Source organism: Falco punctatus, assembly GCF_963210335.1.
Source record: "Falco punctatus genome assembly, chromosome: 2".
In the NCBI taxonomy this organism is placed as follows: Eukaryota; Metazoa; Chordata; class Aves; order Falconiformes; family Falconidae; genus Falco; species Falco punctatus.
The window spans coordinates 82,067,291-82,093,309 of record NC_137581.1 but is presented as its reverse complement, the minus strand read 5'-3'; the positions used below and the strand labels follow the sequence as shown (position 1 = coordinate 82,093,309).

Genomic DNA, 26,019 nt, shown 5'->3' with positions numbered 1-26,019 from the left:
CCTTGAATGAAAGATAGCAAAAGTCTTTTGAAGTTAATATTTCTGCCAAGAAAAAATAATTTCATTTTAGCCAGGATGCTGCTTTATAAATTGGCTGGTGGAGGAGAACAACTGCCTTTGAAATTTAGACAACGGCCATCTCCATTCTAAAGGGTATTTTCCCCTCTCTGAAATAAGCATGGTACTGCATGCAGCAAAACGGCAGCTGCAGGCAAACCAAAGAAGATCTAAGTCAAAACGATGCTATCCCTTTCACCTCTCCTGAAACAAAGAGAAGACTCTGTAGGCACTGGTGAATTGGGGGTTTGCTTGTTTGTAATGTTTTCCAGCCTCAGCTTTTAGAGAGCTTTCACTGTTCTCTGCCTTGTTTCACTGAATCCTTCTCCCTCCTGCTTCATCTCCCTGTTCTCTCCCCAGTGCCTCCATTTGCTTCCCCTTCATGTCCCTACAATTCATGTACCTGGAGAGTTTCTCATGAGGTCTCTCTGCTCCTTTATCCTCCCAGTCTCTTCCCTTCTTCCACCAGACAAGCCACGATCCATAACCACACCTTTTTAGTGTGTGCCTGGTTTTGCCCACTTCTCCCTCCTTTGGCCTCCTTCCAATGAATCCTTTGCACATCTCCTCTCCATGTCCTTCTACTACTGCATGTCACGCATCTTCCCTTTGCCTCCACTCACTTAATCTTACTTCTTCTCCTTATGTCTCCTCCGTCATCCATGCCATCTCTGAAAAGAGTACAGAGTACAGCCAATCAAAAAAATCTGAGTGGTTTGTTTGACTTTTGGTACTTAAAGACCTGTATCCCTTTGCCTAACATTTTCTCACAGAAGTTCTCTCCTTCCTTTACATACCCCATTTTGGTGCTAAGTTAGGTGGCCTGACGCTCCCCTCTCCATTCTTTCTCTTTTTAAAAAAGCACTGGCTTCTCTTCTTCTCTCCCACTATATTGATGTCATATCACTGTCCTTTGACCTGTCTCCTTCAATTTAACCTTATTGCCAAAACGTAACTCCTGGCTCTGTCCTTTGCCCTTGTTATCTTCTTTCATGCTCACCTTACGTAACTTCAGTGGAGAGCTTGAGGACTCTTCTGACCCTTTGCTTGTGTCAATTGACTTCTACTTGGTGTTTAAATCTCTTTTCAAAGAAAGGACTTCACCCACTGCTGTCTGTTTCTGATCACAGACTGTAACTTGTCCTTTTCTCTAACCATGTAAAATTCATGCTAGATTCATTTTGTTGCCTTAAGCTTATGGCAGTTGTCATGGCTTTTATAGTCATGCCTCCAACCAGCCAGCTCTCATTTGGAGTTGTAACGTCAAGTTTGCATGCCAGCCACACTGTTGTGCCAGGTTTTGTTTTCCTCTTGACGATTTGCTTCTATCTTGTCTGTTTTACCTAGGAGGAGTTCCCGGAAATTTCAGAAACCTTGTTGAAATTCTCCTTGTCCTTGGGTGCCCGTAAGACAGAACACCATTCAGGCTGCACTGTTCATTAGTGTTTCATTACTATTTCATGTTCACCCATCTGTTTGCATCTAACCACTGTCACCCCTATTGAAACAATCTCGCTTTTGTTCAGAGTCTGTACCGTACTCAGGTGTGTGTCCGTGACAGGTGATACTTGATGTACTGCCAGTGCAGACACTGAGGACAGTAAAAGACAACTAAAAATATTGATAGAAATTGTATAACTCTTTTCTCCTATATTCAATATTTCTCCTATACTTGCTTTTACATTTCTTGAAATGAGTTTAAGACATTTGAGAACATACCAGGAACAAGATCCATCGTGTTGCTCTTTTTACTTGCAGGGTATGTTAGTTTCTGCTTACTACTTGGTGATGCTCAAACTTAATTTGAAGCTTGTAGGTCATTAGTATCACTCAGCATCCTTACTGTTCAGTTCCCACTGGTCATGAGCAGAAGTCATAAATCCTAAAGCGACAGTTATTTTAAACACATTTGAAACATCAAGAATTATCATCAGATATTTCTGCTATCAATATTGCTAAAATCAGATTAAATTCAAGTATGACCAATCAGAAGAAAACTAATTTTAATTGGTTGCTTGATTTAAAAGTAATCTAAAGAATTAAATATTAATCAACACTGTGGAGAGATTTTATAGGTTTTATCTTTAGAGATAGATCTGATAAAATGCATAGTTGCTCAGTTAGTTATTTGAAAAACAAATGCCACCACCCCCATAATAAAATTGAAAATTTCATATTTTTTCTGAAGCATTTATCTACCTCAGATTTTTATTTTCTATTAATCAGAAGAGTTTTCAGTCATTTCTGGATTGATCTTAAAACAGCTGAAAACATTTTTAAGAGTAAATTCTGATTTTGATCGGTTTTTCCACAGAACATTTTTAAAATCTAATTACTTTCACACCTCTTCTATCACTTATTTCCTATGCACAGACATCATGGCTTCATAGGTGGCATTAGCAGAAGGAATGGGAGGACACTTAAAGGAAACAACTTGTCTAAATGGCTCCACAGTACAGAACATTATGCAGAACAACAGAAAATACAGAGATGCGTCATTGTGTCTCTCTAATGCTTCCTTTTAGCTCTAAAGGAACACAGCAGGTCTGGTAGCCTTTGGAAGCCTTATAACTGAGCCCCATCTGCCTTCCAATTGCGAATGCTACATGCCTTGCATGGAAAGCTGCTCTCAGAAGATGGTGTCTGATGCATGTGGAACAAGCAACGCTCATTTCACTTCTGTGCAAGAGTCTCAAATGGTGAAAAAACTGCGATGGTGACAAATATCTCCTCAAGTGCAATCAGTGAGCAGCACCAGGACTGATTTTTCTGTTCCCTTCCTCACCTCACAAGGACTTAATCCTACCTTGTCTAAAGTTTCAGGGAGATTATGTAGCATAATGATTATTTAGGCAATGTTAATGTATTTACAGAAGGAAACGAACGGAAAGCAGGAATATGCACTCGCTTTCTTTGTTAATCCATATGGTTAACTATGCTTAATTTCCAAATCTGTGTTACCATCCAAGGAAATGTCTAGATAATTCATCCAAAATTGAATATTGATGGATGTTTCTTCAGTTTGCGGAGCACACTCCCATACGCTGGATAATGCCTTCCTTCCCCCTGTTTAGTCATGTCTTTTCCTGTAGCTAACAGCAAGCTCAGAAACCTGCCTGCTCACTGTCATGTACTGCTGCCATGTTGTGTTAGTTGTAGCTGGCTGGTGTGAAAGTTTAAAGGATACTCAGGGCTCAGACACAGACTTCAGACAGTCAGGGCTCCCTAGCCAGGTCTCCACCTCTGCAGGGAAAGGAGATCTCAGCTCACCTGACCATCACTGGCTATGGTAGTTGAAGGGAGGACCTCAAAACAGCTTAATGGGCTTACAAAATGAGGTAGATGAGGGGACTTGATGATCACCAGTCAGTCTGTGGGTCACATCATGAGTATCTGTAAGTAAAAGACAGAAGAAAGGCTTAGAGAAATCCCATAAGGGCTTCCAGCTGCCTCAGCTCAGTGCCTTTTTGTGCATTAGCTCTGGTTTTGAATTGAGGTTTTGGGCACCAATAGCTTAGTTGGTTGTTCTATTGAAAGTTGGATGCTGTGATTTGCCAGACACCCCATAGTCATCCATGATGCTAGCTAGACCTTATTGTAAACACAAAATAATCCAGCATAGCACACTTAAGAGAGCAAGTAAGATATATTAGGGACAGCAGTAGAGAAAAAAGTGAAAAGAGAAAATCCATTTTTTTTTCTAGTTACCTATTATTTTTTTAGCTTGAGATAGTCTATATCAATACCATTCAACTGAAAATGTATCTGGTAGTTTCCACATCTGTCAGATGGGAACTGATTCTCTGACAAGGTCTGTTCGCAGAATTGCTTTTCCCCAAAAGGATAGTAAGCTGGAGGGTAGTGTCTTCTCCCATACTTTTTTTCTCCTTCAGCTTCCTTTCAGACTCAGATGTCCCCTTGAGGGTTTATTACAATTCATACACTTGATGTTGAATGAAGATATCAGGTGTAATACTTCCCACAGAGGATCATTGATTTCTAAAGATGCTTTGGAAATTCTCATTTGCCTTGGGCATATTGATATGGAATTACTACCTGGGTAGACAGTAAACAAACCATTTACCAAGGTCGAAGCAACACCTAGTGAAAGACCTGACACATGACTGCACTATAAACATGTCCCTTACCCATTATGAGTGAAGTTCTTCTTGAAGCCAAATAAGGAAGATTTTAGACTTCCATAGAAATTTACTCACCTTTATAACATACACAATAAAAATACAGACATACAGAAAAGAACTAGAAACGTGGCTCCTTGCTAAGTCATGGTGGAGACTAGACATGACACTAAATAAGTAAAATCTTGTGCAAAAGCCTGTCTGAGCCAAGTGACTTCTAAATGGCCTTCCAGATAGAAGACGACTAAGCTAAAATGCATTAACGTATCCTGGAGGTTTCTACATAAAAGCAAGTCTCAAATGATTAAAATTGGTTTAAAATGGAAGAATTAGGAGTCTTTTAAAAATAATAGTATTTTTTCATTTGTTTAGTAGTTCTTCAGAAAATGCATTTTTTTTTAATGGCCAACAGTAGTAACTGTATTGCTTAGAAGTTGCTGAGATCATGAGATCAATCAACAAAACCAGTCTGCAACCTTAGTGCTTATTGATTCAGTTGCTTTTCCCCAGTGAAAACAATTTTGCTGTGTTACAAAAGCCCACAATTCACTGTTTAGTATGTGCACAGTTTTTTACTATTCACAAAGTAATTGATTCAATCAACAACTTAAATCTTCTTTCATCACTTCGGGTATTAATTTTTAAACTTACATGTGTAGCTATGCTTTCTAATCACTTTTGCACAAATGGTTAAGGATGGTGTTCCTGGGATTAAGTTATGAATGCAAAGATTGCCTTGAAGGAAAGGAATAGGGAACATTAAATGGATGTTGATATTGTATGTCTGTGGAAAAATCTGGAAAATTTAGAGTACGATGATGGTGTAATGCACTGTCAAATGGTCAGAAAGCTCTCTTTGTTAACAGCTGACATGAAACCAGAAATTAAAATACTTACTTATATTGGTATGGCTGTTTTTTTAACTCCTCAGAAATAGGAAAGAAGTAGTAAGGAGATGAGCAGAATAACATATTCTGCATAAACGGAAAAGTATCAGCCCAAAACAGGAGTGCCCAGGCTTCACAATGTGAAACAAATCACTTAAACAGTCAGTTTGCTGTATTACTGGAAAAGACAACTCCAAGGACAAAACCCTTACTGGTTTTAACAGTGTAACTTTCTGTTGTGCATTGGTTCTGCTCCTCAGGTGAGTGTTCCTGACTTCTGCTACGCCATTCAGCTCCATTCAAGTTTATGAAAATCCCTATAGGCTTATTATTCTCAGGAACTGTCAATGGACACAGCACAGTGCACAAGCAGACCTCCCTGAGCTAGGGTGTGTAAGTCTGTTTTGCATGCAGAGCAGCTGGCCACAGCAAAATGACACCTACAATCAGGGCTCACAGCGTGCACTCATACTGGCGGACCACATAGTGCGCTGAAGTGGCATTACTTTGAAGAGTATGTCCTACGGCAGTGTGCATTCCAGCCGGGGAAACCCCAGGGTAAACGGCTAGAAATGTCTTCTTATAGAGATGTCTTCCCTCCTACCTGACCTGACCTGCAGAGGGTATTTCTTGCACTGTATACTGATGTTTTAGTTAGGTTTCATCTACTGCGCATTCAGGGCCTAGAAAGAAAAGGCTTGTTCTTCAGCTTTTTTGATATCATATCTATAAATCAGTATAAGAATCAATTTGAAATTGACTGCATAGATGGACATGAAGATGGAGAGGATTGCTTGTTCTTCAGCTATTAATACAGAAGGACACCATTTCTGTGATAGCCAACTCTGTATTTATATTTGACGTACAGCTTTTTAATATATTATACTTCCAAAAGGCTGCCTGGCAAGTGGTAAATGTGATAGTCCTTCACATGAGACTAATAAAAAGAGATTTTCCAGGCCTCTTAGTTTATTTCAATCCCTCCTAAGAAAAATCTTTTCATAAAGCAGTAAAGTACATCAGCAGTCGGTTCTTTTCTAGGAATGCTAATTATATTCTCACTGTATGAATTAATTATAATTCCTTTTGACTATGGTGATATTGTTTAGAGAAATTATCTCTTAGGTCAGATGAAAAGGTTTGACTTTGTGTGACATACCGGAGTGATTTGTTCTCCATTGTGACATTAGTATTCCTTAGTGGGAATCTGTGAAGAATTAAAACCAAATTAAACTGAGAAAGGGGCCCCTCTCCACCGACTTCTTAATTTAAAACATTATATAGAGAAGCTCCTCCATGGTGTGTCATGTACAACCAAACAATGAAACAGATGTTTTCTTCTTTACAGAGTACCTTCCGAGCAGCACCGCAGCATGTGTTCCCCGAGTGTACTTTGCCATGATATGGTTACACTGGAGACTGAGATTAGGGTGCGGGTGGGAGCTATCAGCGGAGTTACACCTGCTTAGCTTGGTTCTCAAATTCCCTCTGTTGTGTGACAGTCTGAAACGCAGCTTCATATGCATGAGTATTTGTGGAGACCGTGCAATCTGCAGGAAAAAGTGTGGGGCGCAAGCCTCTGCTGAGGTCTTCATTGCTACCTTGGAGAAAAGATTTTTTGGGAGCTGAAGCATGATCTTCAATTTTGCAGAAAGCAATAGAAAAGTAGTAGGATCTCCTAGGTTACACCTGCCTTGCTCCTGAGCTTCCCAGGACGTGGTGCACTTTGAAGCTGAAGAAGCATCTTAAATCTGTTCCCTATGCATTTAGGAGCTCATAAATGTTTTGTGGCTTTGTGGTGGGTGACTTCAAAGCCTTGTAGGAAGGACCTGAGCCACCTGGTATGTGTGATGGTTATATGGCATTATGAAAAAGCAGACAGGATACCTGGAGGAAAGTGGGCCTGACAAAGAGCTCTAGCACCCATTCACAGCAAGCTCACCCACATGAGCTTTTTAAGACTTTGGGGAAGCCAAAGCTACATACTCTGGCCCCAGGGAAGGCCCAAAGAGATGCTCTGGCAGGACATTAATATGACAGATTAGTGAATTTGACCTTGAAAGTACTTTTGCTTACATGTCTTACTGCTGCTTACCTGGCAACTCACATGGGTGGGCAATAAGTAGTTCAGTCTTAGTTATTTTTTTATTCTCCTACCACTACTTCAAAAAATTAGTAAACAGGAACTAAACTGCAAAGAAAACCTAAGACCTGCTAGCTAAACTCTGAATTAACCCAACATAGTCTATGAATTAGACTCTTTTAGGACACAACACCACACTAGCCCTCATGACACTGGCTCTAGCCACCAACCCCCAACCCCTCCCCCGCCCTTTCTCTGCAGGCTGCTTGCAACAGCTCAGTCACTGATAAGCTGGCAAGAAATGCAAGACTCATGATGAAGCTAGGGGCATGTGAAGCAAATAATTTTTCTGCACATATCCCAGATTTAGGAGTCTTGGGAAGGCCTTGGGATAACAATGAACTCGTCAACTTCAGAAGAAAATGCAAAGCTCATTTGGTCTGATTCAACTTCCCCATGAAAGAGTATTCAAAGCAAAATTAGATGGAAGACAGAAAGAACAACTGAAACCAATGCTAGTGGAAAATAATTGCTTTTCAAGTTGGAAGGTATTACATGTGAACTGGGAAGTTTGGGTGTGTGGATCCCTGCCAGGAGACAGAAACAGAGCCTAAAGCTTTAAGCAAAGTGACCGAGGCTGGGAGATACCATACATAAAATGTAGCCGTGCGTGATTGCAGTACTTGGAGGAATCAGCATGTTTTGCTCATCATTCAGCTATGACATTGTTTAAATCAAAAAATAAGAAAAAGAAGAACTCCACTGCAGTGGCATCCTTTTGCTGTCAGATGAAGGAAACGATGTGCCTAGAGCAGAGATAAATGGATAAACGTCTCCAGTGTCTTCTTTCAGGTACAGCAGCTCAGCAAATGGCAGCACAACCCTTCCCTAGTGACACCCAGAGTTATTTGGTATGTATATTCCCCTCCTTCAGTGGGAGATGGAGGAGAGCAGTCCATGACACAGCAGTTATTGTACTCTTGATCTTTGCTGAGCAGCGAGCTGAGCGTTGACCCGAACCAAAGGAAGAAGGGGTGAGAGCGTTCATTGTGCCATTGCAGCCATCCTCACAGTCGCACAGTGTAGAGCTTCCAGCCTCTTGAAAGGAAAGCAAACAAACATGTGCACATTAAACTCATGTTCTGGCCTTCTCTTTATTTCTTGCCATGTTAAAAGAAGTCTATGTTTTCTCAGTCTGAAACCCAGGGTCTTTTATTTTGAAGATTTCCAGTTTCAATAGTTCAATTCTAGGGCCACCTTCTAATTCATATTCCTAGTATCAGCTGCTAAGAAGCAAGTTAAATGATTAGAATTCACACTGATTTAACATTACTAATTGCACTGCCAGTTGCTTTTCAACCTTGTAATTTTTTTAAGAGACATCAAAACCTGTGATGGGTTTAAGATCCTCAATATTTAAAAGAAGGGAAAGAAGGAAAAAGCAAATAAGCCAATAAACCCAAGCGGAACAAATTATCTATTAGAATCAGGTAACTGTGTTACCTAACACCATGCCTGCCACAGAGAAGAAAATCAGCCTTTTCATTCTCTGTAGGTGGCTATACATGTATTGCAATAAAAGTATATGATGCTACCTCAACCAGCTCAAAGAATGACATGCTGAACAGTTAAAGGCAAAACCCAGGGGAGAGGGGAAAGCCCTTGTTCCCATAGTAACTAGTGAGCCATTAAGAGCATACACACGTCCAAAAGCTGAATTTAAAAAGTCCTTTTAACTCAACACATTTTATTTAATTGCAGTATGTTTTTTTCCTAACTATTATAATGCTGGGTGGGTTCCATTAAATGCTGCTAGAGCTCTGTAGTACTCACCTTCAACAGCTGCCACAAAGCCAAGAACAAACGAGTTAAACTACTACTAAACAGCTCATTGCTAGAACCAAACCTCTATCCAGTGGGTGGGCTGACCATGCCACAACCTTATGATAATTTAAATGATCTCAGAAAAGAAAGAACCTTAAAATAAGGGCAGGGGACAGGGGTGGGGAGCAGAAAGGATAGTGCTGCTCTACATCCAGGTTTTGTACCAGTCTGACGACATGTATGAGGTGTGTAAATGTTTGAACGAAAACAATAATGAGTATCAGGGATGTAAGGTGCATGCAGGTCTAATACCACCTCAGCTTTTTCATCTTTCTTTAATAAAATATGTCATGCTCATATAAGCACTGATGTAATTGTATTTAGTGTGTGCATTGGTATGTGTGTATGTGATTTGTACTTCTGTAATTATATTAGCGTATGTAGCAGTCTGTGTAAAGATAAGTTCTTAAAATTGTTTTCAGGACTCACATTTTCCCCTTGAAACCTCCTGCCTTTGTTTGCTGTTATATAACCACATTTCACTTTGCTTTGAAATATTTTCTCTTCACTGTTGCTGTTGGAAATACCCACGCAAACCAAGAGGAGAAATGGGCTATAAAGGGAATAAACTAAACTTGAGTATTGACTTAAATTGGTTTTGGTCAGGTTCCAAATGTTGCCAAACACATGAGATAAATACACAGACAGTGGAGAAAAACTGTCCCCCTCTCTCACTTGTTTACGGTGCTAGTAAGTGTAGGTGCCAGTTTCAAATATTGTAAGTAGAAAGAAAAAAGCTTAGCACTGCTCTTCATGATGCTAACACATATAGACTGCGTATGGTTATCACCTGGATTCCCAAAAATATTTAATATAAAGATCTTTGAGGACTTGGTGAGAGTCAAAGGTACATGTAGGTGAAGAGAAAGCAGCACTGTCTTCTTTATATTTATCTCAAAGATATTGCCTATTTTTCTATTTTTATCATCTATTTTTTACTTTTTTATTGTTGATGGTCTTATAATTTTCATGTCATTAAGGCCTACAATTTTACAATCATGCTTTATGGATAAACTGAAGCTTGTTTTGCAGTATTTTACAGAGGTCTAGCTGAAAACTGGACTCTTACAAAAAGCTGCATGCACATATGCATATACACACATATAAAGTTTGTCTTTCCCCCAGCAAATTTACCACCAGCTACTTAAAACTAAGACAAGCATTAGAAATGGAATATGACTAGCACTTCACAGGTGGGGAGCTGGGAGGAAGAAGTAATGGCATGTCCAAAATCACATGGGAGACCTGTGGCAGAGCTTGAAAACAAACCATTTGACTAAAGCCTTATCCTGTGCCAAAATAACAAGATCCTCCTCCTTTGGGCCATGCCCTCTCCTTGGCACCACAGCTGCATGACAGCATTCCAATTTTCTTGTAGAGTGTTTTCTTTTAGGGCAATTTATTTTATGGCATTTTAGGCATCTCGCCTTTTAATTCCACCCCAAACTCTCATCTAAGCCTTTCTTGCCTCGGTCCTCAAGTAATACAAATTTCCTTGGCTGTGTCTCTTCTCACCCCAAGTTATCCCTTGCAGAAAGCAGCTGCCAACAGCAGCTTTCCTGCTCCTTCCTTTCACAGAGGCATTACCTGCCCACAGGAGCCCCCAACCACTCTTCGTAGCTTAAAGTCACCACCTTCGTCATTAAGACTCTTAAAACTAAAATGTCTTGTTATCCCCTGTGTCAACACATTCTGTCCTGCCTCTTCTGCCTTGCTACCAACACCAGATTTGACTGGTGTGCTTCCTTTATCCGACGCTGTCTGTAGCGCACAGGTAGGCAAAAGGCTTGAGACCCATCTATCAGGTGTTGCTGCTGTGTAAGAGGGAAAGGAGCAAATCATGGTGCCAACATTGCTGCCAGACTTCATAATCAGTGGAGAGAAGGGGCTACAATGAGTAAATTACACATTTATAGCAGACAATCTAAATAGAGACCTTTATACTTTCTTCAACCTTGACTTTATGGATGGATTGGCTGATAAAAACTGAATCACAATGTCATTTCCTCCTTCACGATCCTTCTCAGCAACCATTTTTGCTGAGGTATCTGGAGGAAATTAACCATTATACAATGGAAAGGTAGAAGGGTCACTGGGGCAAGCTCATTCTGAAGGGAGAATTTTCATGTACACTCCCAACACTGTCTCTATAAATTGTGAGATCTCAAGGCAGGGTATGTCCATAGCTCTGTCGGAGGACACTACCCATGAGTGCTACCGGAATACTATCATTAGCAAAAACTAACAGTGGTAATATTAGGACTACATGTAAAAAAATCCATATGAATGACATTTGCTAAATAGGCTATTGGTGCCATCCTGCACCATGAGGGTCAGACTCATAAAGTACTTAGGAGCCTAAGGATGCCTAGGAATACCTAAATGCATTGGTGAGTTTGGACTCAAGTCTACATTTTTGCACTTAATATGCATTCTAGAAATATTTTCCTACTAGGTTTAATGGATCTGGGAGCAAATTAATTTAGAAAAATAAATTCAAATAGACTTTTCTGAATCAATATTGCAGCATTTCACATTCTTGATAACTTGAATCATTCAGCTGCCGTAAATTGCCATAGCTCCACTGAAGCCAATAATGTTACAGTAATTTATTTCATCTGAGAATGTGATTTTTACAGAACAGCCCTGACCTTATTTAATTGTGGGGGGGGTTTGTTTGCTTCTTTTAATAAATGGGGAAAAACGGGCGGGCTCTTGTATTTGTAGACAGAATGAAGGGATTACTTCTGTGAATAAACTGGGGATTCCAGTAACAAAACTAGGCATGTCAAAACCCAGTATATTGTAAGGAAAAGTGCTCAATCACAGAACAGAAACAGGGAAGTCATGTGTCGTTTTTTTTCTTCTCTAAGAGACAGCGCTGAGTTACAGAAATACATTGGACATATTTCAAAACTTTGTATGATGTAACCTCATTCAAGTATACTAAAACTGCAAATACATACATGTCCCAGTGAGGTTTTCCTGTGGCCTCTAGAACTTGTCTTTAATGTTGGTTAGAAAGAAAGTTTCAGAGAAGGGACAAATATGCGGGAATTTTTCTTACACTACAAACCGGCAACTTTGGGGACTGCTCATTGAGGAATTTTCTGACCTGGGTTGGATGTTTCTAGTCCAGAGGTGCCAGTAGCCCTGCAATTCAGCAACTCTCACTGACAGCTGGGAGCAAATTTATGCTGTAGCTTCCACAGCATTCTGCAAGAATTAATTCCCTGACCTTGGGTGAAAAGATTTTTTTTCCTCTGCTTTCAGACTGCTGGTTGATCATTCCATTATCAGTCTACCTGCTGTTGTATTGTGAGAAACAGTGAATGAATCATTTCCTATTCATCATATCTACCACAGCCATATTCCATCTTTGTCATCTATTATCTAGTCTATTATTATCTGTCACCTAGTCTATCCACTCTCCTTGTAACAAAACTGTTCCACAAGTTTGGTCTTTGGTCTTCCCTCCTCTGTCTTAGTTCCAGTATACCCTTTTGAGATGAAGTGAAGTGCATAATAAGTATGTAATATACAGTAATAATGTATAGTAGCATAATGTTATTTGATTTTTTCTTTTCTCCTTTTTTAATAATCCTTCATATCCTTTGTTTTCTAGATAGTTCCTGAGCATTGATGTATCATGTATTCAAAATATTCAAAGAATCTTGAAGGACTCCACCTATTCTTCCTAAATGATGTTAGGTAATTTACCACCTAACTGCCTATAAATGATGGTCTGTACATGCATACATGTACGTACATATGTGTATCTGCACTGCCTGTCTATATATAAGCAGAATGTTACCCTGCTGCATCACACTGCAGTTACTAACATGGAATTAAATACAAAAATGTATGATCTTTTGAAATACTTCACGGTCAACTTTAGATTAGCCTTTCCTGAATAATTCTGTATCAGCTAATATTATCAATGCCCTTCTTATCTGCTTCCTGCAACATTTATGAATATGTTGAGGAGCACTGGGCCCAGCTCCAATGCATTAGTAGCACCATGAGTGACAGCATTATACTGTGAAGAATCAAATTATTCTCATCTTTTCTTTTTCTTTTAAGTAGCTACTAATTGATCATTGCCATTTATGCTGTGAATATTCAGTTTTCATACAGCCCTTTGATAGAGGGTCTCATTTCCATTTTTTTTGGCAATCCAAGCAGACTGCATCCGCTGTATTATTTTTTTTCCTCACCTCTTCTGAGAATTGTATGATACATGACGCATGACTGTCCTTTGCAAAAGCCATACTGGCTTTTCCCTGATATTTCTTACACATACTTCCACCCCCCCACCCCCACCATTATTATAGTTTCTAATATTTTTTATGGTCCAGAAACCAAGCTTATTGATTGCTAGTACTCATGGTAACTCTCCAAGACTTTAGTAAAAATTTTGCTACCAGGTACCAAAACTAACTTAGCCCTTAGTAGTTCAGTAATTTTATACAGAATTTTTATAGGACTGTCTGATGCAAAGAATTTGATCTTTGTTTTTTACATATGCCCAAATTTATTTTAATTAATTTTAATTGCATGAAAACTGTGTGTGTGTCATCTAGCACCATAGTCAAGGCAAGTGACAGGCACTTCCAGTGGCTAAGATCTTATTACCCTTGGGATGCTGTTCTCTGGAAAAAGCACCTTTCCCAAAATGATCGCTTATGTCTTACATTCTCACTTGTCATTCCCTCTCTTGCGTTGTGTATAGAGTACTAATGTTCTAAAGTTAATGATACCACTGCCACGCACTGCTGCAGTTAGCCTATATTGAAGTCACATTACTTTTCTACCTTGCCCTGACTGCAGCAGCACCGTTACCTTCAGATTTTTCTATTGTGTTTCTTACTGTGAATGTTTGTCCATTAGTTCCAGATGATTTTCAGTGTGAAAACAAGTATTCCAGATTCTGCTTCATTTCCCCCTCTCTCTCACAGACACAAGCATGCACATAGCCATGACTCCTTAATGGTGGATAAAATCACTGTTTTCCCTATGAAAGCAAAGAAATAGTGAGATGTCTTGGGCTGGAAGAAATGGACTTCTTCAAGGACTGTCTTGGAAGAGATGTGGTTTATTTCACACAAAAAGTGGGAGTGTACTAATCTGACTTGCTGATGACACTTCCTAGGTACAGACAGGATGTTCAGAATATTTTATAGATACAATTTGAGGACAGAGCATTAGAAACAGCATTAATTTCACAGTACAAAGTGCAAACTCATGTATTGACATATGAGTTATAAGAACACTTGCTGGTATTAGATGCCTGCTATTAAAGGCCCTTCTGCTGGGATGGCAGAGGAAGAGAAAAGACAAGATAAAGGCACGTAACATTGTATGCAGGCTGACAACATGACAGAAGAGGCAAGGACCCTGTAAACCAAAGATGGATTGAGTTATTTCCTGCAGAAAGAGGGGTGTACACATGCACTGCTGGCAAGTGGAGTATAATTTGGTCACCTAGGATCAAAAAAGATTGCTTTAAAATAGAATGCATGATTGACAAGGCTATTAAGAAGGTTAGGAAAATGGAGAGCATAATATATGAAGGGATACTAGAAAAGCCTGGCTTGATTAATTTACCAGAATGGGGGTGACAGGAAGCATGGTTTTTGTTGCTAGACACCTCAGCGGGGTGAATGCTAAACAAGTATAAAGCTATTGTGGCTTGGGGGTAATGCTGGCAGCAGAGCAAATGAGGCACCTGTCATGTGGCAGAAAATGGAGTTTGAACCTCTGAAAGAAGTCCCCCTGCTGATGGGCAGGTGAGCTTTCGGGGGCTTCCTCCTGGAGTGCCCTGGCGAAGAAATGAACCCTTTCTGAGAGGATATACAGTGTTGTCACCACCTGCAGATGAAGATTTTTTAGTTCCTCCTGATTTTCCTACTGGCTCACTGAGTATCCTTAAAGACAGCTTGCTGTTTTCTGGGCTCTGGACTCCACATCAGTAAAAATTAGGTAATTATGATGATGGCTTCTGTAAAGAAGCTTGAGACCTGCCAGCAAACAGGGCTGAACAGCAGCAAAGTGTTGTTATTCTCATTTCCAGTTACTTCAAAGGAAAGCAGAATCTGCCTTTCCACATACCAGGTGAAATGAAGGTGTGTGAGTGGGTGAAAACAAGGGCTGAGAGAATAATGGCTGCGTCACCTGCACAGCTGCAGGCAAAATCCCAAGTATTATTCAGGTTTTTATAGACAGAATATAAGTTAAAGAGAATCTTTATTTACTTTTTAATAATTCACCTCTCCATATACCACTGATGATACTTTGAAATGCATAAATTTCCTGACAGCAGGGACTGTAACTCTCTGCATTTTTTGCCAACATTTTCATTTGATCATTGCCTTTTCCACAATAAACATCTGTCCTGAAAGTAGCTGCCTCTTGCTGGTAAATGAATAGCTTCCTTCATGGTCTGTGCCACATTTATTTTAACTTGGTCAGACTGGCTAAAATTAGATGAGTACTACTGAAATCTAAAACTCATTCAAAGGAGGTCAAAGTTACACACATTAGTATGTTGCCAGCTGCATTTAAAAATCTTAACAGATAAAAGAAAGTCCTAAAATATTGTTGTATTCCCCACAAACTAGGGAGCAAATTGTCAGGCAAAAAAATGCAGCTGATCCCACAGATATTTCCAAAATGGAATTCATGGAACTGCTGGACCCACAAACAGATTCCTTCATTTCTGTTGTCAACAGTACCTTTTGATAGGGATCCTTCAGGTATCTTTCCTCTTTGGTCATACCTCCATAGTCCACAGGCTTTCCAAAGCTGGGAAACAACAGGCTGTCACTGAAATTGGAAGCTGGCATTTCACCTGGGGCACAAGGCATTCAGGCTGGGGTCAATGTGGTTTTCAGCTCCAGTTTGACCGATATGGAAATTTTTGACCATGTACTGGTACTTCTATAGCACTGGTAGTGCTGGGACATCTTTCTTTGGTGAAAAATGTTTCATCCTTGCTCTGTCAGAGGGTGTTTAAATAAATTAACAAATAATACTAATGTCATTTTGTAGCGATATTTCTCCTGGACAGAGAGAAATACACAGAGTGTAGTGTTTAGTTAGTCTGTCTTTCCAGTGCAAGGGTGTGTTATGTCAGTTTTCTGATAGAAAGACAGAAATTTTTGCATGTGGCAGAAGAAACTCTATATTTAAGGGCAGATGCCTCCAGATGCAACAAGATATGACTCTCCATTACTTGTGCCATTACATTTATCAGGTTATTCAGATGCACACTTGACCACACTGACAAATCCTAATAAAAACAGAGTGCCAAACAGAAAAAGGAAAAAAGTTATACAAGATAAAAAGGCTATAAGGTCAAAAGCTCTTTGAGATAGTTACAGAGCATGGTCAGGTTTATACCCTGAAGTACTAAAAGGTTAGTAAGTGTTTGACAGTGCTAAGTTTGGTCTTTAGCTCTTTTTGCTAGAGGTAGCTTCTCTTGGTAAGCACAAGCATCTGTCTCTATCAGGAGGCTCAGTGAACCAAAGCAACATAAAACTTCTGCCTTCAACGTGACTTTCATGGTTTCCTTCTCAGTTTGCTTCATTTTAAGGTACTTTCTCTCTGGTGTCTTCAGACAAATGCAATGTGAAGCGTGCCATGGACTGTTAATGCTACCACCTCAGCTAAACAGAGACAAGCTTTGCTTTGGGGTAGTGTCAGTTTAGAAGAGTTCCACTTAACAGCATACATTAATACATAACACAAATAACACTATATTCTCAAAATATGCCAGTGGTACTTCACTACTGCTTATTTCCTGAGAACAGCTATGAAAAAAAACAAAACGCTAGTAATTTAAGCTTCAAATTGAAGGCAGCACTGTGCATCCATTGATTTTAAAAAATCTAAATGTGGGCTCCTTGTAACAATAGCAAATGCTCGGTATCTTCTTTTGCAGACACTGAAACTGAAGTTCATCTTATGCAGCTTCATGTAAGTTATACACTTGACCAAGCCACTGATGTCCCCTCTGTAGCCAAAGGAGAGGGGAAGACACTTCCAGAGGACAAGTCCTTCCAGTTTACATTGCCTGTGTCCACAGTGAGCTAAGATGAAAAGCTTGTATTAGTGACTGAGCCTTTAGAGAACCCCACCTTCTCTGCCAGTTATATTTTAACTGAGCAATAGATGTCCCTGCTTTGTAAGATTTACATTAAGGAACCTATTTATTTTATAGTTCACCAAAAAAATGTCTGTTTGAAGTAATTTTATTATTTTTTTTTGCCAGGCCTTGCCACATATGTTTTCTCTTCCCCAAACCACATACCGTTGCTCACCAGTTACTCCTGTTTCATGCAATAGATAGAACTTTCTTATACACTGAACAACACAGCAAAGGAATTAAGTTACTCGTGGAGGGTAGCATTCCCATCACTGGAGGATGTTAGACACAAGCTGGTCATTAGGGGAGGTTTCAGTGTAGCTGAACTTGGAGAACTGACAGTATGGATGACTTACTGAGGTTCCTTCCAGCCCAATTTCCTATATGTCTCTGGAATCACTAAAACACCAAAAGTATAATTAATCCAAACTGGCTGAAAGATGGGAAAAAGGGTTACTGCATTTAAACAGTGACTGTTTATTGTGGGGGTGGAGGGGTGGGGGGAAGAAACCCATGCATTTTTTATGTTCCTACCATGTTGTGCTGATTCCCCAGTCCTGAAAAGCTTATTTCAAGATGTTAGTACTGTATTACATGACAGCCTGCTGCTTCCAAAACTCAGAATTCCTGGGGAGCTGCAGTCTGCAGTTAAGATTTGAGCATGCAGAAAGGACTGTAACTGAATTTAGATGCATGTAACTCTTAAATTACACATTGCTGTCAAGTATTGATGTTTATACTTGATAGCTTTAATATTACTATTTATGTCTCAATAAATTATACTTGCAGAAGTAAAAATGGAAAAGCCAGACTGCATTAATATCTATACTAAGCATAAATCTCAAAACATAATTGATATGGATATTAGCAGTGTAATTTCAATAATATTAAACATGCCTATGGCTTGTGATAAGATCTTCTAAATGCAGTGTACAAGCGATGAAGTGAATCAGGTAAGAAATACTTCTTGCAGAAGACCTGGTTTGAATGAATGATTGAAACTCAGGTATTGGACACCAAACACTGATTTGAAGTGAGAAACTTAAGACATTTGATGAACCAAAGGAAGCTAAACCACATTGTTTTTAATATCACACTAAAATGTGCCTTGAATTTGAGGTGTGCAGATTATTCATATAATCGTTGTGGGTTTTGCAGTGGAACACACTTGTGTTGTTTTCTCTGGAGAGGAGATAACTCCTTAGTTGCCAGTTATGCTCCACAACAATTGGAGATGGGAAACATCTCCCCAGAGTAAAAGTGTATCTCCTAAATATTTAAAAATTAGTGCACTATACAAGAAGATATCTGGCAAGTCAACTGCAAGCTTGCTGATGCCTTGGATTATGTTTCTGAAATGACAGGACACCGCATATCACCCTAAAAGGGGTTCTGTTTTTACAACAATAAATCTGTCTTCAAATCCTCTTGATGATGTAACTTACAGGAATATTGTTCGCATTATAGATTTGTGCTTAATGTGGGCTAGAGGAAGCCGAGAAGCTCATCAAATGAGCTTATCTTTTGTGTTAGGGTGAGAAGTGCTTTAAATTGTTTCAACCATGAACTCCATAGATAGTGTAGCTACCCATATGTGAAATTACATTCCATAAAACAGCAATTTCACTCAAATCCATTAACAAATTTTCTAGCCTCCATGGGTTCCAGCATGGTTTTAATTTGGGTAGAGCATCTGCAGAGGAGGAGACGATTGTTTTCTGAAAAACGTCCATGTATAGGGACAGACCATCCTGCTCTGTGGAGACGCCTGAGGTAACACTCTTGAAAAGTTGGCAGGGTTGACCCTTCTGACTCCTTGGTGAACTTTCACATATGACGGAATGGGGTGGTAGAGGGTGAGGGATGGAGCAGCTGTGGTGCTCTTGCTTCACTGGGTGCAGGGAAAGTAAGACCAGGGAGTGCATATAGATTATTTTCTTTTTGATATTCACCCTACAGATTCCTTTTAAAATTTCATTGCTTTACCCCCGTAATCTTTTAGTGTTAACACAATGAATTGCCTTTTCTCCAGGTTGTTTAAAGATGCTTCAAGGTGTTTGAATGGTCTTTGTGGCCTTCTGTGAATGCCATGCAGCAAAAATCTATGGCTTTGGAAAAAAATAATTATTAAAGCTCAGTAACAAATGATTGTAGAAATAAAGAGAATAAAACTTCTTTTTTAACTCCTTTTGGTCAGCACTTGAGATGATTACATGAGCTGGTAAACAGAAGTTGCCTCCAATATCTCAGCATCTTCAGCATGTAGAAACTATTCAATTATCTTCTGAAATGAATGGCATATCCTGCTGGCATAGCATCATAGTAAACTTTCACTAGTCAAGACAGGCTTTCCCTTTACAGTAGGGCTACATGACTTATAAAAAAATTATGTATATATCCATAAATCATATTGGGAGACTGAAGAAAGTAGTATTGGTGGAGCTTGATGCTAGCTAGCATCTAGACAAAATTTATAACTTGGGTCATGAAATAGAAGTCCTGGGCCTGTCCATAAGTGGAAAAGTATATTTTGGGCTTGATAAGATAAGTAAATGTTCTTGCTTGGATGGTATGCTTATCCATCACTTGCAGTTTAGACAACTTATATGTTTCATGTGTGTTTATATCCTGGGAGACTTGTTCCGCATGATTCAGCCTATTTACTAGGGTGTTTTAAAATGACATCACATAATATCAGAGTGCTACAGACTGCACAAGCTAGCAGTTGACTTCTGAGTAGAGTTTAATACTGATTTCACATGCATGGAGCCACTCTAGAGCCAGCCAAAATAAACAGGAAGGCACTCGTTGTCTCAGAATTAGATTTAAATCCCTAACTGATTTGGATCTACATTACCTAGAGGCAGCTGACCTCTTCCTATCCAATACTCACAACTGAGGTTATCAGCATGACAAAGCTTTTTTAATGTAAAAGACATACAGACATCAAAGAGGGATTTTCTGAGAAATGTTTCTTATTCTGGGCTGGTTTTCCTTCTGCCATGAATGTAAGAGCTCAGGTTAGCTAAACTCTCCATAAATGCTGCAAACACCTTTTTCAGAGTTCAGATATTTGAGGAGAGACTGGAGCAAGGTAGAGATGGGTTGTTGTTTGCAAGCTGTAATGAAGTCATGGGATCAGACCAAGTTGTGACTCTACAGGCTGGCAGTGACCTTACGAGATTCATCTCCTTTAACTATGGATGTACTGAAGTGTAATATTTCACCCAGATTAGTTTCTTTTAAATGAATGTGTGTCTAAGGGAGTTGGGAAGAAATTCCTTGTGCAGCTGCCTTTCCTTCAACTAAATGTGAAGAATGAGAACACCTAGCTCACACTTGACATTTTGGGTAAATTTTGGCTATTTTTATATTTACATTTTGGAAAAGGTTTGCCATCTAGTGAATTCCTGTACTTTTATCTGACGACTGAAATACAGTAATTAACAATCTGCCATGTATAAGGTAAAAAAAAAAAGCCCCTCATAAAAATCCCATTTGGAGCTTCAGCTTCCTTTTCATCTTGCTCTTGGATATCTTAAAGGGGAGAAGTAAAACATGACAGACAGAACTGCTCTGGATCTCAGACCACCGTCTGCATCCTCAATTTACCGCTGTTTTTTTCCGTTTTCCTTTTCTCGCCTTCTGTTACCATTACTTGCCAGATCTGAGATCTTATTATTCCTTTCCTCTCCCGGACTCCGAGCAAGAACACAGTGCATGGATCAGTGTCTGAGTATTTCCTTACAGATCAGCAGCCTTGTTGGCTCCCATGCATGGAGAAGTTTGCATTTCCCAGTGGTTTAGTGCTGTGATTTTTCACATTTGTCTTTCAGGCAGTTCTTCATCTCAGGCCTAATGGGCCCAGTCAGGCTTGCAGCTAAGGACATGCACACCAGGAGGTGAGCAGTAAGCCTGTTGCCTTTGAGAGAAAGGCTTCAAGGATTTATTCTCCAGGGCTCCAGGTGTTTAGTGAGGTATTCTAAAAATCCATTGCAAACAACTCCGAAGGTGCTGCCATGTCCCTAAACCCAGCTCCCTGGCACAGAAGTTGGAGGGCAGCAGTGTGACTTGTGAATACAGGGAAACAAAACAACACAGCAATTGCTTTATAACAAGCAGAAACTCACAGGCATTAACTGAGAAACAGAAAGGTCAAGAGAACAGACTCTTGTCACATGCATCTAGCTTGCTTCCTAATTCCTGTTGGTCTTTTTTTTTTCCTTCCACAATGTCATAATTTCTGGCAGACTCTGCAGTCTGATGGTGTTACAATGATATTTTTTTTTTTAAGGACATCTCCCTTTGGAATGTTGTTGTGTGTGGTTTCTTTGTTCGGTGAGCAGAATTTGCCTGCCAGCGAGACAGAATCTCATTTAGTTACAAAATACACTGATTCTCTTAATGAAGTTGTGGATCTGTTCTGCAGAGAAAGGACAGATGAGAGTCTCCTCAGCTTCTCTCTGTAAGGTGATTATGGTTCATTTAAAAAATACAAAAATTCTCTGAGGCACCAACTCCTTCAGGTTTTTAGCAGATTTGTTGAATTATACCTAACAAAGGTTTCATAAATTGGCACTGCATTCCATCCTGAAAGAAAGGCTTCAGGTTTTTGGGGGTATTTTTTAGTCTTCATTTATCACATTACTACTCTGCAGGGGGTTGCCTGAGCAAAAAGAATTAAGTTGTGTCACTTGAGCATGCATTTTAAATTAAGATGGGGTCAGTCTCTTCTGTGTTTAGTAATTATTGGTTGCTTGAAGCACACAAGAAGATGTTGTCAGACAGGTAGACTTGAGATTTCTGGCAATGGAAACTGGACAAATCTTAAAACTTGTTATGTCACACAGTTAAACACTTGTTCTCTTTTTTTGATGCCACATAGGGGTATTCTTTATGCACTTTGGCTTTTCCTATAAAGATGAATCTGGCAATCATTCACAGAGGCATTTATCCTTGCTTTCTTGTATTAATTCAGCTCCTCTCCCTCATAATTTCAGTTTTAAAAATATTTAAACTACTTAACTACTGCTGCTCATTCTAGCCACACTGGTGACTTCTTATCATTGTGTGTGTATTCTATCATTTGCACAGCTCTGGAGTGGCAGAACTTCCTATCTTGTAACATCCGTGTTACATATTCATCCTGTCTGTTTGAAAATCTACCCCTTTTTGGCCCTTTGAATGTATTCTTTTTCTTATTAGAAATACAGCTGCTGTTGTTTTTATTCTGTTGCAGGAGTGCCTATAGGACCCAGATGAGACCAGCAGAGCACTGAGCTAAGCACAGAGTTTACATAATACGTCAATCTCTGCCCTCAAAAGCTTATGAGCCAAATAAACAGGACCAAGAACAGGAGGAATGAAGAGAGGTGAAGTGACAGGCCAAGGTCATACAACAGACATTGGTGACACCAGTGGGACCAGAATGGAGGTTTTCTGAGTCCTAGGATAGCACCCTGTTGCACCAAGCATGGGGTATTTTACAGAGAAGATCCCTAGGCTCTCAGGATCCAATTATTTTTTTGTTGCCTTCCCTCTGCTCCCCTTACATGTGATCAGCAGCAGCTGTGGTGCTGGCTATTGCCAAAGTAGTAAATAGAGTCTTCTATCCCCACTGAAAGGAGAGTGAATGATGTAATTTGGCTCCTTTTCACCCCTGCTGGCTGCCAAGACATTATTTCTGTATCAGTGCACATGGCCATTTGGCATCAAACAAGACCCCTCTCTTTGTGTAAGTGGAGGCAGGATGTTAATTCTTTTTGATGTACCAGTAACATATCTGAAGCGGTGCAACAGCATTTCTTTCAGGAGGCAACTGATTCTCAGTGTTCCCTAACAAAAAAGGAGTGTGAGCTCCTTTCATTGCATGTGGAGCAATGGAGTAGGTAACAACATACCTCCTTCAGTACAGCCCTACTAACCACAAGTGAATTTTCTTGTGTGCTTTTAATTTCAATGGGATAGCAAGGCTGTTTGTTTTCCTTATTGTGGTAGTTCTGCTTCAGAGCACCTCTGCATTGACTCATTAAACTTTTTTGTTGTACAACTTTTAAATTTGAGCAGTGTCCCTTTTAAAAGCTGGAAAAAGGATCCAGAATCTGTGTAACATATGAAGTCATATGGCACACACAAGGCCGTATTTCTGCCTACTCTGCCTCTGTCTTCTGACCATATGAAAATATTCTTACTCCAGTGGCTTTACATCAGATCATTAACTTTGGTTTATTGCCTGTGAAGACACTTCTATGAATTTTCCTTCTGGATTTCTGTGAACAGGGACAATCTGGAGGAAAGGGAGGGGAAGGAAAGCAATTGCCTTCTAATGCCAGTCCAGATTTATGTGTTTGCCTGGCTTGTGTAAGGCTTGGAATTATTGTGTTTCTTCCTTGAGACCTCCTGCTCCTCACATTGAATGGGTTGATGGTATCAGAAAATCTTCCCCCCCCTCCCCCCCAGGAAAATAAAGGAGAGTCCTGGACAAATGAACAATGCCAGTGGAAGTGTTAGAACCAGCAAGCAGGTGATTGCAAGTACCTTTTGCACTCTGTGTCTGCCTCTATAAGGAAAGAAAGAGGCTGCTTTCATTCAGGTAGGACAGACCTACCAAAGTAACTGGGTCTGCAGTCAGGTTAATAAAAAATATGCACTATTCTGTCTCAGTTGGAATGGGCTAAAGAGTGCTTGCACTTTTGTGTCTACCACAACAGAAAATTCAGAGTGAGAGTACAAGCTGGTTCAGAGCCTCTCCCCAAGGCTGTTCCTCTAACCAGGACCTCAAAAAGGCATAATTTTTGAACCGCACATTAATTATCAGCTTGACAGTTCTCTTCCATTTTTACTGTATTTTCAAGTTGGCTTACCTGCGTTACTAGAGGCAGACTCACATGTCTGTTCACAGGAATGTTGCTAATGAATGGTTGAAGGTTTTCCTTGCCTTTGTGAGCTGACACAGAGGCTCTCTCCTTCCTTTGCTGTTTGGCAGTCAAAGCAAAGGAGGCAGGCTGGGCATGCCTGCATCTGTAGCATCCAGACTCTCTAGTAGTTATGTTTATTGCTCCACACTCAAGAGTAAATCCAGTGAGTACTTGAGCATCCATAAGTGTCTCTGGCACTGGAGAGCAGTGATAACTGAGAGGGTTCCAGTTTCAGGCCTCACATGCAGATGGGACTGATCAAAAAGTTCTAGGGCTGGTGTCCAGGAGCAGCCCAATCACCAAAACAGACTCTATGGGGCATGACTGCCCTGCACCCTGTCCTGCTAGGGTATGGGATTGCTCCTTATTCCAGTACTTCATCCTCACCGTACCAGTGTCATGGGACTGATCTGCAGAGGTGCAGCTCAGCAGCACAAAGAGCAACACAGCAGAGCCTCAACCTCTTCTTATGCTTCAGGATGAAACCTGGTCAGGCAGAAGGCTGGGTTTGTCCCTCCATGCGCAGAGAGAAATTCAATTTCCTACTTCTCTCCCCAGTTAAATATCCCCCCTTAAAAAACCACACTTGGTTGCACCATCTATATCCATTTCTCACACTAATCTTTTATTTCCTGAGTAGCTTCTCCTTCCTTCTCTCCCTCCCACTGTGAAAATGTTTTATTAAAGATTTTTTCCCCAAGAGAAGAGGTGTGTGGCTAAGAGATAAGCATGTATGCATAGCTTTCCAGTAACAGGATCGCTGCAGCCAGTCAGAGCTGATCTGTTACAAGAGGACTCAGACTCCTGATCTCATCTTGGAAGAAGCACTTGTCCCAGAGTGAGTATAGAGTTTTGTGACTTAGGGGTGAGGCTGCTCTTTCTGTGGAAAAGGAGCAGAGTTCAGAAGAGAGCCACAGATGATCAGGCTTTTGCTTCTGCTGTTTCTGGGGCAAGGAGAAGGTATGCTACTGATGTGAGGCGTTGTCCCATCATGTTTTGCTGCCACCCTGGACACTAATACCTTGTTTGGAAGTAGGCTGGCCACCAGTGGGGGAAGTTGATGGTAGTCACTGATGCCTTCAGGCAGCACCTGCTTTGCAGGTGCCTAGACATCAGCACGTGTGGGCAAGCAAAACAGCTTCAGAAAGTGTGTCCCCAGAGCTTGCTCACTGCTTCCATCAGAATTGCTCTTGGCCAGTATGGCACTACCAGTTTGTCAAATGCCCACCTCTGGCTGCGTATGCAGAGACACCAGCAATTCAGCTTGTCACTGCCTCTCATTCCTGACTGTCTGCTGCTTCAGCTTTGTGTCTCTGTCTGTACCACTTTCAGAGGGTTGCCTGTGGTAATCACTCAGCCAAAATTTCTGCTGACTTGTCCAAATAAGTTTTCATCCTGTCAAAAAAGTATGGATACTCTGTTCATTTAATAATTCGCTCAGGCAGAATCTTATGTAATAACATTCGTAACACCCTTTTTCCTTAACTTCCTTTGCTGCAGTGAGACCTGGGAATGACAGCTGTGGATCTAAATACTGCCTGTCTTAGAAATGAAGGTGAAACTCAACTGACACGTGTTAGATTCAGCAATGGCATTAATGGCAAGAACCAGAAGCTGTGGAAAAGGTTGTAAAACCAGCTCAAACTTTCATTGAGGAAAAAACTGGATTATGGGTTGGAAGCAAATACAAGTTTTGGAAAAGAAAGGATCATCTGATCCAAACATCACACCTACGGAACCGTCCTCAACATCTGAACTTCATTTGGCACTGCTTAAAATGAAAACTAAACCAGTGACAGGTCTGGAAACTCCTGAGCTATGGATCCGAGGAGGAAGGTTCACATCTACAATCCAGAACTGGAGCCAGATGTAACTTGTGGAGCAGAGCCTTTTCCTGTACAGTAAG

The 26,019-nt window shown here is 40.3% G+C and overlaps 1 protein-coding gene across 25 annotated transcripts in view; it reads left to right on the top strand.

The window, feature by feature from the left end:
- LOC308058479 (uncharacterized protein) overlaps positions 1-26,019 on the top strand; it is a 92,910-nt gene that overhangs the window by 61,757 nt on the left and 5,134 nt on the right. For 12 of the 25 annotated variants that reach the window (XR_013925812.1, XR_013925813.1, XR_013925815.1 and 9 more), the window contains one exon: positions 1-26,014. This exon is cut by the window's left edge. Coding sequence is in view for 1 of the 25 variants with exons in the window: in XM_080374319.1 (XP_080230445.1) it covers positions 12,676-12,693 (18 nt within the window). In the remaining 24 variants the exon portion in view is untranslated. The other 13 variants (XR_013925823.1, XR_013925826.1, XR_013925819.1 and 10 more) reach the window with 10 other exon arrangements.